We start from the raw sequence: 13,729 nt of genomic DNA, 5'->3' as shown, positions 1-13,729 counted from the left end.
CTTTGCACTGGTGGTGCCCGATCCCGTAGCTGAATCAACTGTAGGAGATCGTCCTGGCACCCTGAAGCATTCTTCACAAATGCAGTGGAAATATTTTTTTATAGGATAAAGTTAATTTTCATGGTAAAGAGGTACTTTGCAATTAATTGCAATTCATCTGATCACTCTTCATATCATTCTGGAGTATATACAAATTGCCATCATGAAAACTGAGGCAGCAGACTTTGTGAAAAATTTAAATTGTGTCATTCTCAAAACTTTTGACCACGGCTATATATACCTAGCAATCCAAGGAGGTAAAACATATCCCAAAGTATTTCCTGGGTGACATTCCAACTACAGTGTCCATAAAGTTATATATGCTAGGGGTGTGCTCGGTGGCTCTCACAGATCCCTGCTTGCCCTGCACTCGGAACGGGGACAAGGAATATGTAGATTCAGGTGTCGTGTGGGATGGGGCATCACATGGTAAGCTGCACTGTGATCCCCATATGTGCCTGGGTGTATGCTGACCAATGATCTCACTGCAAGTGAGAGAGAGAGGTGGAGCTGCCTACACTGCCAGGAAATACTAGAGCTGAGCCAGGTAGGTGAGATGCAAGGAAGCTTTTGGAGGAGGGGGGGAAGACACATGAAGGCTATAGATGGAGATGTGTGCAGATGTGTGGGATGGGGGAGAGTAGTGCAGAGGTCAGAGCTGAGGAGGGGTGGAAGTGAAATGTGGACAGACTGTGAAAGAGAGCTGAACCCTGCACATTGTGCATAGCACACCCCTAAACCCTGCACTCTGTATGTAGTGCAGTCCTCAACCCTGCAGTCTGTACACAGTGCACCTCTGAACTCTGCACTATGTTCTTGTGCACCCTCAACTCTGCAATCTGTATGTAGGAGACCCCTGAAACCTGCACTCTGTACAGGACACATCCCTGAACTCCATACATAATGCACTCCTGGTATTTATCGCCCCTTTAAGACGCCCTACTGTGCAATTTGGCCATACCCACTGTTCGATGCAATTCAGTGGGGGGAGAGGGGCATGGATGAGTTCCTGCACCTATTCTCTGAGGAAAAAAAAAGCCCTGCATAAATTTATATAGTCTTACAAATACAACCGCCCTTTGAGGGCAACCATAATTCCGATACAGCCCGCGATGAAACTGAGTTTGACACCCCTGCTTTAAACCTATTTAAGTAATGAGGTTACATGAATTCATAGTAACAATACTGGTTTTCTGTTTTTACAATGATAAATGACTGCTGGGTGACAAAACAGAAAATCAGATAAAATTTTTAATGTAACCCTTCTAATATTAACAACAGAAAGAAAGAACCTGAGTGGCTACTGCTGTAACATCCACAGTTCTTTCTTGCTATTATAAAAGACTAGTATAATGATTCAAGAATCTAGATGGGCAAATGCTTTCATGCACACAAATCATATAAGCAATGAGTCTGGGTTGGTTATGACCTTTTCCCTATCATTTTTCTAAGCATCTATGTAAAAAAATTACATATTTTATCCCAAATTACCATTCTATCTGCATGCTCTGTTAGAGTCATTCTGCTGGAATCTACTTGTACTGTATACATTTTGGACTGTTCTCTTAGAAGTGTCATTTTGAAGCATGCATTGTATACAGTGTAATGCCACATGAACTCATGTTCATAATAACTGAAACACATCCTGCCCAAGATATGTTGACATAATGGCTAATATGTTGATTACTGCAGGCTCCAGGACTTGAATGTATATCTATAATTTCAGCTTGATGACATTTTCCCTAACACATGTTTCAATAATTTACACAGGAAAAAAGGGGCTGATGCAGACAGTTTGTGACACGGTTTAATTTGTCTACATTTTTGGCAGAAAGCTAGGAGCCCAAGGCTTTGAGGAGGAAGGCGGCATGCAAGTCTTCTGTTTACTAACCAGAGAGCATGTACAACATCAGATCTCTGCATTCCTGGCATGCCATTCTTTCACAATTAAAAACACATCTTTGATTCTAAATCAGCCTGACCAGGCAATACATTCAACATTTACATAACCTTTAACTATTCTGGCCAACTGTGGAAATTACAGGAATATGATGCCTAATGGACCACCAACTCTCTCTAAAGAAAAAATGACAAACTTCAGGAACTGAAGGTAATTGAGATAAGGGTATGATTGCGGGGTTAGACACACGTCTGTTCATACAGAAATAATATAATAAGGAACTCAACAATGCAAACTGAGACCTGTGATAACTTTAGTTGGCAATTTTTGAGAAAGAAAAATAGGTATGTATGTGATACTGCGAGGAACAATGTGTTCCTTGCAGTATCACGTGATCACGCAGTATCACATACCTATTTTTACCTCAAAAGGTGTTCAGTATTTAAAAAAAAATTATTTGGAAATGTAATAAAAAAATTATTCTAAAAATAATACACACTGATACAACTATAAAGAACACAACTCCCACATGGGACCATGCAAAAACCTACAACTATTATGACAAGGAATAATTATTAAAGTGGAATTCCAGGCTAAATCTAACTAATCTCAAAAATGCTCCATCCCCCCACCGAACACCAATGCTGACTAACCTGTATAAGAAAGATGTATATACTTCCCTATTTTCAGGTGGCTACAGCCTGGTCATGTGATCCAGCTCCCATGTTTCAAACAGTGATGGATGGACCATTAGGTGACATCACTGCTCCCATTCCCGCTGTTAACGAGCATTCTCTTCTCTCCTCTACTGCCACTGCTAGCTGATACAGTGGAGCCAAATCACGACTGGACCAGAGCAAGTATATGCAGGTTAGTCAGCATAGGTGTTAGGAGGAGGGACATCTTTGAGATTGGATAGGCTTTAGCCTAGAGTTCTACTTCAACATCTGTGCCCATGTTGCCTAATTACTCATAGCATCCATTTATGCTAAGCATATCCGTAAATCTAATCTGCAGAGGAACACTTGCCTCTGGATTTAAAGTGTATGTATAGCCAGAATGTTTCTTTTTAGTTTTGGATAGGGTAGAGAGGGGCTAAAATGTCAGTTTATATTTAGTTGTCTGTGGCCTGTTGGAGAAATTTCTCTTCACTTCCTGTCCTAGAGACACAACAACAAGTAAAAGGAACTCTACAAAGTTATGGTAATTAACCTCCTCGACAGTTGCCACAAGAACAAGTGTTTCTGTTGGAAGATTTACAATTAGGCTGGGTTTCCCCCATCCAATTCGCATAGCAGGAGATTGTGACCAGCTCTCTATGAAGCCGGTTCACACATCTCCACAGCGGCTCCGATGCAAATCGCACAGGAGTCCTGTGCGTCTTTTTGTTCGTTTCAGGTCCGAATTCAGACAAAAATTCGGGCTGAAATCGGACCTGAAACGGTGAATGGGAGGCACTGGACTCCTGATGTGAGCCGGAGCGTGCTGCAGTGTGAACCCAGCCTAACCTGTTCTGGTGGCAACTCTAATAATTTGGATTTCCCTTTTCATTTTGTCACCAGAAAAATAGAGAGGGTGGATCTCCCCAGCAGGAATTAGGAGAACAATAAAAACTTGACATGGGGTTGTATCCTTTACTACTCTACCCAAAACAAAACAAAAAAAACAAAACGTTCTGGCTATTCATACACTTTAAAAAAAAGTATTAGTAATAAGTGGTCAACTCTATGTTAAGTGTGTGCAAGCATTTAAAGAAACTATAGGCAAAACTTTTTTTTTCCCCATTTTGGAAAGAGCAAGGAATGGTTACAGTGAAGGAAAAAAGTATTTGATTTCCTGCTGATTTTTTAAGTTTGACCACTGACAAAAAAATGATCAGTCTATAATTCTGATGGTAGATTTATTGTAACTGTGAGAGACAGAACAACAACAAAAAATCCAGAAAAACCTATTTTAAAAAAGTTATAAATTGATTTGCATTTTAATGAGCGAAATAAGTATTTGACCCCTTCGCAAAACATGACTTAGTACTTGGTGGCAAAACCCTTAATTGTAATCACAGAGGTCAGACATTTCTTGTAGTTGGCCACCACGTTTGCACACATCTCAGTAGGAATTTTGTCCCACTCATTGCAGATCCTCTCCAAGTCATTAAGGTTTCCAGGCTGACGTTTGGTAACTCGAACCTTCAGCTCCCTCCACATGTTTTCTATGGGATTAAGGTCTGGAGACTGGCTAGACCACTCCAGGACCTTAATGTGCTTCTTCTTGAGCCACTCCTTTGTTGCCTTGGCCGTGTGTTTTGGGTCATTGTCATGCTGGAATACCCAACCACGACCCATTTTCAATGCCCTGGCTGAGGGAATTCGGTTCTCACCCAAGAAGTTGTCCTGTTCCCCTAGCAGAAAAACACCCCCAAAGCATAATGTTTCCACCTCCATGTTTGACGGTGAGGATAGTGTTCTTGGGGTCATAGGCAGCATGCCTTCTCCTCCAAACATGGCGAGTTGAGTTGATACCAAAGAGCTCGATTTTGGTCTCATCTGACCACAACACTTTCACCCAGTTCTCCTCTGAATCATTCAGATGTTCATTAGCAAACTTCTGATGGGCCTTTACATGTGCTTTCTTGAGCAGAGGGGCCTTGCGGGTGCTGCAGGATTTCAGTCCCTCACTGCGTAGTGTGTTACCAATTGTTTTCTTGGTAACTATGGTCCAAGCTGCCTTGAGATCATGGACAAGATTCTCCCGTGTAGTTCTGGGCTGATTCCTCACCATTCTCATGATTACTGAAACTTCACGAGGCGAGATCTTGCATGGAGCCCCAGACCGAGGGAGATTGATAGTTATTTTGTGTTTCTTCCATTTGCGAATAATGGCACCAACTGTTGTCATCCTCTCACCAAGCTGCTTGGCGATGGTCTTGTAGCCCATTCCAGCCTGGTGTAGGTCTACAATCTTGTCTCTGACATCCTTGGAAAGCTCTTTGATCTTGGCCATGGTGGAGAGATTGGAATCTGATTTATTAATCGATTGCTTCTGTGGACAGGTGTCTTTTAGGCAGGTAACAAGCTGAGATTAGGAGCTCTCCCTTTAAGAGAGGTGCCTATTCTCAGCTCATTACCTGTATAGAAAACACCTGGGAGACAGAAATCTTGCTGATTGATAGGGGATCAAATACTTTGTTCACTCATTAAATGCAAAACAATTTATAACTTTTTTGAAATGCGTTTTTCTGGATATTTTTGTTGTTATTCTCTCTAACACTGTTAAAATAAACCTACCATTAAAATTATGGACTGTTCATTTCTTTGTCAGTAGGCTAATGTACAAAATCAGCAGGGGATCAAATACTTTTTCCCTCACTGTATAACCCGTCAGATTTTTTTTCGTCATCTGGAGATTTCCTTTCACTTCCTGTCCCATAGCCAATCAGGAAGTGTGAGGAAATCCCTGCAAATTAAGGGAGTTACTTGAGGACCCCCAGGTCACCTAACTAGTGACAACATCGGAAGATTTCCCGTCTATTACTTTTCTGGGGACAACTTTCGATGATAATGGTAAACAGGACAAATACAAAGGGTGAATCTCCTTAATGGGGGCACAGATAGCAATAAACACTGACAGAAGTTCTAATCCCTATCCACTCTATCCAAAACTAAAAAGAAAGTTTTGCCTTTAGTTATACTTTAGCAAAACAGAAAACATTCAAGCTTTTGCAAGTGTGCTAGCCACCAGTTACACACCCATATCATTATTATACAGGATTGATATAGCATCAACAGTTTGCGCAATACTTTACAACATGAAGACAGACAATACAGTTACAATACAATTCAATACAGGAGGAATCAGAGGGCCCTGCTCGTTAAGGCTTACAATCTAGGAAAGCATTTTATATACATTGAGATTTAAATCTCTGAAAGTATAAAAGCCCCATATTACCCATGATCAAGTTATCCCAGATTCTTTAAGGTGGTGACTGCTCAAGCAGCACCTCTGCACATTGTGGCGGCACAATAAAATTTACTCAAAGTTGTTAAACAACTGGAAGTAATAACCACATATTTGTTGTTTTTATCAGTAAATGTTCTATTTTTTTTAGTAATAAACTTCTCCAACACTTGATAAGACAGATAAAACTAAGCACTAGAACCTGAACAGATATTTGCAATTTGGGCTCCCGACTGAGAAGAAATTGGATATGGGCAATTGTCTTAACATCAAAGCCAGACACTTTGTATTGGACTCCAATGAAAACAGAGTGTGACCTTCAGAATGCCTTTCTTGTTTTTGTGCAAATGAAGCTATTTATTAATGGAATACATTGCACTTTAACAGAGTTTGACTGTGATTCAACACAGCATGCCTGACAGAAATAAGTACAAGCCTGTACCTTCTGTGGGATGAATAAGGTACTGAATGCGATATGAAGTTGTTAACAGCAATGATCAGTTAAAGTACAAACTTATTTGAAATACAATAATTCAAGGCATTTTTGTTGGAGTAAATTAAAGGTAAATGCTTACTTTGATCATAGGGATTGATTTAATAAAGGCAAATCGGCTTCTCACTTTGAAAGTGCACTTGCAGTCTGCAAAATAATGTTCCCTGTAGCTTAGTGAATGCAATGAAAAAATGTGCAAAGACTACCCAATCATATACAGGAAATTAAAAAAAAGCACATTTGGCTTTCAGATTATTGGACAATGGAAGTCAGCAGAGCTTCACCTCGTTCACTAAGCTCTGGGGAAAATTCCCTTGCAGAGCGCAACTGCACTTTCAAAGTAATCAGTCAATATTTGCCTTTAGTAAATCAATCCCATAGTCTCTAACAAAACCATGATCGGTACACAGCAGGGCAATTACCAGTAGGAACACAGCATTATTAAGTTCACCAAATGAGTCAGTTTAGTGGGATCAATGATAGTAAACCTAAATGTATAGATGTACATTTTACAACTGCATTTTGACCTACTTCTATGCATTTTCAACCACATACATGTATATAAATAGGTGATCAGCACTTAAAAGAGGTTGTCGATTACATATTGTATGGGGATGTCCCAAATTACAGGACTTCTGGGAATCTGTAGAACAAACAATAAATATTCATACTGGACAGGAACCTGGCCGTATACTTATTGTTTGATGCCCCACTCTCTAATAAGAAATATAAAAATGTATCCCTCAAACATCTTCTTAATGCTCCCAAAGCCTGTATTTTAGCAATGTAGAAACAAAGTTCACCCCCACTATCTTACAATGCCTTACTAGGATCATTGAGATTCAATGGATGGAACAATTCACTATGGCTCTGGATGATCAGAATGAGAAGTACTGAACAATTTGGATAACTTGGTTCTTTAAAAAAAAGACCAAACTCTTCTAGTACCCCCACAAACGCAATTATCTTAACTCTGGACTTCTATGTTATATTTGGAACTGGTCTTGGACGTGGGGGGGGTGAGGTATCCAGACACTTCGCTCTCCCCTCTGTTCCAGTTCCCTTCCCTTTCCCACCATCTCTTTCTCCTATTCTCTTGCCCTGCTCCAGCTACGCCAATCTACAGTATATAGTTCCAAATCTTTACTGCTTTCGCTCTCTACTTTCTCAAGTGCTTTCTTGAATTTACAATGGAAAATATGTAACTCAAGAGAAGGTATAGTTGAACTTGTATTATACTGACTTTAATCAGTAATGAAGTGTTAAAGTAATGTACATTGTATGTTTGTTATGTATCTTTGATGTATACAACCTGGACTCTCTCTCAAAAGAAGAAGAATAAAAAGAAAATGTCATTTACTGAAGTAGTGACAGCAACTTCCATGCAAAAGAATGGACATTTGTGGCTGAAATACTTGTGGCTATTGTGCTAAATAAAGTAGATCTGTACAAAACATTCGGTAAGTGCTGGAAATAATCTTTAAAAAAGGTCAGCTCAGCACTGGCAGTCACCTGTGGGTTGATTCATATACTGGTTTCCTATCTCTTGAAGGCTTTATTGATGAGATTTTACCACAGTAATTTGTGTCTCTGCACCCACCATAATGTCATAACAAAGGTATAAATCTCTCTCAGATTAGGCCTCCGCATTGATTTGTTTATAGTATGGAGCTCCCAACATGGCATAAGCGTGCCACCCTTAAAGCAATGAAAAAACATTCTCACCATCTGCCATTCAGCTGGCTCTATAGAAAAGGATTCATTCTGTGCTGTGTTTTGAAGGGTAACTGCATCTTCCGTCTTGCATTCCTTCTGTCCAGCTTCATCATCAAACTCATCAGGGCTCTGTGTGAATAAAAAAAAAATAAGCATCTTAAAGAATGCAAAAGGGTGCGCTAGCAAGTTCTTAAACAATATAATTAAAGACAAAGAGGTTTTTGTACTACAAATACTGTAAGGGATAAGGACACAGAGACATGCAGCGACATCTAAAATGTCAAATGTACAGATCTATGGGAAAAAAAAAACTGTGGGCAAGGGTCATTACACCCCCCCCCACCCCACAACCTCCTGTGCTTCCCTACTGTCCTATAATTATGATGGACAGCCTCAATAGGGAGATATGGAAGACAGGACAGAGTGGCTTCTCTGCCACAAGAGCTGGTAGGCATCTGTATAGGAAGGATATCCAAGGTTTAGGGTCTCCCGGGGGCTGTACAACATATGGAGGGACACGTGCAGACACATCTAGGTGTCTGCTGTCCATTTAGACCAAAGGGTTACTTTAGGTAAACTCTATATATTTATTTATTAAAAAGTCAAATAGACTGTTAATTTGGCAAGGGAAGTTGCACTTTGCAAGGGAATTATCCTCAGAGCGTAGTGAATGTGATGTAATTTTGCTTTGCAAAGGTTACCCAATCAAATGCAAGGAAACAGCATTTTGCTTTCACATGTTTGGATGTTGGAAGTCAGCAGAGCTTCACCTCATTTACTAAGCTTTGGGGACAATTCCCTTGCAAAGTGTCTATTGGCCTTTAGTGAATTAGGCAGACCATACACCGTGCAAATTTCTTTACTGCATCATCGTAAGTGAATCTGGCAGGCTGCTTATACTCAAGTTGATTGATCGATCAACTTGGCACATTCAGCCTGCCCATTAATGGTTCAAATCAGCAGGAACCGGCCGAGATTCGAACAGTGTACGGCCAAGCCTTAATCCCACATTTTTAAAGATCCACTGTATTCTGTCAACTGTATGCAGGGAACACCTATAAAGACTGCCTGAAGTGTATGAATTCCTCTATTTTGTACATGCCTTTATTTATATGTATATGTTGTGCAGCAAATGTGACAGTTACAGGAGTTGGAACAACGAATATACTGACAGTGTTTCTTACAATGGTCAGCTTTTATTCACATAGTTTAAAAACATTTTTCCAAAAGAAAAAAATAAACTGCTGCTTTAACTAGTTTAGAAGTGTTTTCTGGAGCTAGGTTTTAATTTGTTTGTTGCTTACTTAAAAAGTCAATCTAAAACCAGATGCCCATCTAGTACTGCGGTGTTATAGAATAATTCTGCAACTGAAAGTTATGTGCTAGCTGGGATTTTGTTTTTTAACAGCCCTAAAATAGTTCCCAATCGGTGTAGTTACTTCAGAGGAAGAAAACAATGGGCTAAAATTTCCATTCACACTCTGACCTCAAGTCTCGGTTCACACTGGGGCTCCTTCAAAGTCGTCCGACTTTGAAGTCGCCCCACACAGTGGACTTCAGCGTGGCTTGCAAACGACTTCTGTAATAGAAGTCAATGCAAGCCGCTACCAAGTAGTACAGGAACCTTTTTTCTAAGTCAGAGTGACTTGAGTCACTCCGATTAGAATAGTTCCATTGCACTGAATGGCGCGCGACTTGTCAGGCGGCCAAGTCGTCTGACAGGTCGCCCCAGTGTGAACCGAGCTTTAAGCAACTGCAATTTGTAGTGCATCCCAAAAAAAAAAAAAGAGGGGCTTTCTGTATTATAAATGCTAAGATTTACAGAGCATGAAAACTGAATATAAATTTTAGGGAGAAAAAGTTATACAGAGTTATTTTTACAGCCAAATCTTGAATATTTGGGAATGTCCCAGAAAGCAAATACTGAATATAAAATTGGCGGAATTATTTAATTCTATATATAAATAGAAAAGATCATTTCCACTGGAAAAACAACAAATAAGACAAGCCAATGGAAAATATAAAGGTTTCTCTCATGCTATATTAGATTCAGGACTGCTCATAAACAGGGGAAAGAGACTTGAGTAGATGGTTTCCTCCCAATTTTAAACCCGTTTTAAATATTATATTTAATTACAGACGTTACCAAAAATACATTTAGAGCCCATTCACACAGGGGCAACACGACTTCCAGCGCGACTTTGGGAGGCAACTTGGACACGACTTGAGTATGAATCACAGCGCGACTTGGGGCGACTTCAGCACGACCTACATGACTTGAAGTCGCCTCCAGGACAGGGAACTGACATGTGTTTGGTGTGAATCATGAGGGGGAACTCCACGCCAAATTTTGAATAAAAAAACGGCATGGGTTCCCCTCCAAGAGCATACCAGGCACTTAGATCTGGTATGGATTTTAAGGGGAACCCCTATGCTGAAAAAACGGCATGGGGCTTCCCCCAAAATCCATACCAGACCCTTATCCGAGCACCCAGCCCGACCGGTCAGGAAAGGGGCTGGGGACGAGCGAGCGCTCCCCCCCTCCTGAACTGTTCCAGGGAGCATGCCCTCAACATGGAGGGGTGGGTGCTTTGGGGAAGGAGGGCGCCCTGCGGCCCCACCACCCCAAAGCACCTTGTCCCCATGTTGATGAGGACAAGGGCCTCTTCCCCACAACCCTGACTGTTGGTTGTCAGGGTCTGCAGGCGGGGGGCTTATCGGAATCTGGGAGCCCCCTTTAATAAGGGGGCCCCCAGATGCCGGCCCCCCACCCTATGTGAATGAGTATGGGGTACATCGTACCCCTACCCATTCACCTGGGGTAAAAAAGTGTCAATAAAAAAAACCCTACACAGGTTTTTAAAGTAATTTATTAGGCAGCTCCGGGGGTCTTCTTCCGACTTTGGGGGTCTCTTCCGAACATGGCACAACAGCAAACCTGCCAAGAGATGGCCACACACCAAACCTCACGGACCGGGCATTAATCAGAGAGGCAGCACAGAGACCTAAGGTAACCGTGGAGGAGCTGCAGAGTTTCACAGCAGAGACTGGAGTATCTGTACATAGGAGGACAATACGCTCCATAGAGTTGGGCTTTATGGCAGAGTGGCCAGAAGAAAGCCATTACTTTTAGCAAAAAACAAAATGACACGTTTTGAGTTTGCGAAAAGGCATGTGGGAGACTCCCAAAATGTATGGAGGAAGGTGCTCTGGTCTGATGAGACTAAAATTGAACTTTTTGGCCATCAAAGAAAACACTATGTCTGGAGCAAACCCAACATCACATCACCCAAAGAACACCATCCCCACAGTGAAACATGGTGGTGGCAGCATCATGCTGGGGGGATGGTTTTTTTAGCAGTCGGGACTGGGAAACTGGTCAGAGTTGAGGAAAAGATGGATGGTGCTAAATACAGGGATATTCTTGAGCAAAACCTGTACCACTCTGTGTGTGATTTGAGGCTAGGATGGAGGTTCCAGCAGGACAATGACCCCAAACACACTGATAAATCAACACTTGAGTGGTTTAAGGAGGAACATGTAAATGTGTTGGAATGGCCTAGTCAAAGCCCCTGACCTCAATCCCATAGAAAATCTGTGGTCAGACTTATAGATTGCTGTTCACAAGCACAAACCATCCAACTTGAAGGAGCTGGAGTAGTTTTGCAAGGAGGAATGGGCAAAAATCCCAGTGGTAAGATGTGGCAAGCTCATAGAGACTTATCCAAAGCGACTTGGAGCTGTGATAGCTGCAAAAGGAGGCTCTACAAAGTATTGAATTTAGGGGGGTGAATAGTTATGCACATTGACTTTTTCTGTTATTTTGTCCTATTTGTTGTTTGCTTCACAATAAAAAAACAAAACAAAAACATCTTCAAAGTTGTGGCCATGTTCTGTAAATTAAATGATGCAAATCCTCAAACAATCCATGTTAAAGGGGTTGTAAAGGTAAATTTTTTTTTTCTTAAAAATAACAAACATGTTATACTTACCTTCACTGTGCAGCTCGTTCTGCACAGAGTGGCCCCGAACCTGGTCTTCTGGGGTCCCTCGGCGGCTGTTTCAGCTCCTCCCCGCAAGCATTAACCACCTTAATGCGAGCTCCCTCGCATGGTGGTTAGTGCTTGCGGGCGTGCTCCTGTGATACAGCCGGCGGCTATAGCCGCTCACTGTATCACTCGGCCCCGCCCCCCAGCGCGCCGCGTCATTGGATGTGATTGACAGCAGCACGAGCCAATGGCTGCGCTGCTTCCAATCCATCCACTGTAGCCAATCAGCGGCCAGGGTGAGTGGAGGAATAGATGTCGGGAACGCGAAGCTGACTTTCGAGGCGTCAGGTAAGTAAAACGGGGGGGCTGGGGGCGGCGGTATTGTCAGAAGTTTTTTCACCTTAATGCATAGAATGCATTAAGGTGAAAACATTTTTACCTTTACAACCCCTTTAATTCCACGTTGTGAGGTAACAAAACACGAAAAATGCCAAGGGGGTGAATACTTTTGCAAGGCACTGTATAGGTAAGCCTTATTATAGGCTTACCTATAGGTAAAATTCATACATTCATACACAAAATTCATACATGGGAGTTTACTCCCACTTTAATCAACTTGTATTTTGTTTCATGAAATCGTTTTTACTGTGTCTTTCTGCCTCCATTCAATGTCCTTCATGAGCTCCTGAACCCCTCCTTTTCCACCCACTTGCATTGATTTAGAACAAGCAGTGTACATTAGTTGTCGTCATGTGCACTGCTCTATGTTCACTACAAATCCCATAGTCCACCTCGGGAGGGAGCAAGAGAGGAGGGGTAGGTTGCTACATATGGAGAGACCATGGAGAACAAACACAGCTACCCTGTAACAGGATGTCAGTCACAGCTGCAAAATAAAAAAGAGTTTGGAAATTTGCAGGAGGCTGAGAGCAATATAAGGTAGTTTTTGCGTTAAGAACGCATCATTTTTTTTTAAACTAGAGTTTGTCACTTTAACTACTTCAAGCCCAGAATTTTCCCTCCCATTTAATCAGAACTCTTTAGATTTTACCGTTTACCCTCAAAGCATAACCACTGGTGTTAGATAGGGCTACAGGGCGGTCCAAGACTTCACGGTAGCATTATTGGAAGTAGGAGTATCTCTCAGCTGTCCTACCTCAAACCCCTGCGAGTCCCACACGAAGATCCCAAAATCCAGAAAAATGGTGCCATGGTTGAGAAATGCTACACGGTGCTTGGGAGGTAGTTTGTAGTGGTTGATGGAAATCAAAATTTGCAATACTGACATCTTTTTCCCAAAGTAGCCATTGTGTTTACCTTGGCTGAAACTACAATGCACAAATAGCAGCAGACACCTGCATCAGTCAGATAACATGACTTGAACTGAGCCAAAGATATTTTTGAACTCATGTTGGATCACTTTAGATGCAAATAGCAAGAAACTGTTACAAACCCTGGACACGGCTGGATTTCTGATTGATGTTGGGGGTAATCTACAGGTCACCGTTTTTATGCAAATTTTTTTATGGATGGCACCACAGGCATCTGGGAAATAGCAGTGGGTTCATGGAGTGTGGTACATACTTTATGTATATTGCTTCCCCTTAGTGTAAAGAATGTAAAGCTGCCCACACAATT

The 13,729-nt window shown here is 41.6% G+C and overlaps 1 protein-coding gene across 3 annotated transcripts in view; it reads right to left on the bottom strand.

The window, feature by feature from the left end:
• Positions 1 to 13,729, bottom strand: part of PAWR (pro-apoptotic WT1 regulator) — a 155,588-nt gene that overhangs the window by 26,291 nt on the left and 115,568 nt on the right. For all 3 annotated transcript variants that reach the window (XM_073619996.1, XM_073619997.1, XM_073619995.1), the window contains one exon: positions 8,112 to 8,231. In XM_073619996.1, coding sequence (XP_073476097.1) covers positions 8,112 to 8,231 — 120 coding nt within the window. The remainder of the gene's footprint in view (positions 1 to 8,111; positions 8,232 to 13,729) is intronic.

This window comes from Aquarana catesbeiana, linkage group LG03 (genome assembly GCF_042186555.1).
Source record: "Aquarana catesbeiana isolate 2022-GZ linkage group LG03, ASM4218655v1, whole genome shotgun sequence".
Classification (NCBI taxonomy): domain Eukaryota; kingdom Metazoa; phylum Chordata; class Amphibia; order Anura; family Ranidae; genus Aquarana; species Aquarana catesbeiana.
The sequence above is the reverse complement of the archived record's forward strand: the minus strand, read 5'-3'. Positions and strand labels throughout refer to the sequence as shown.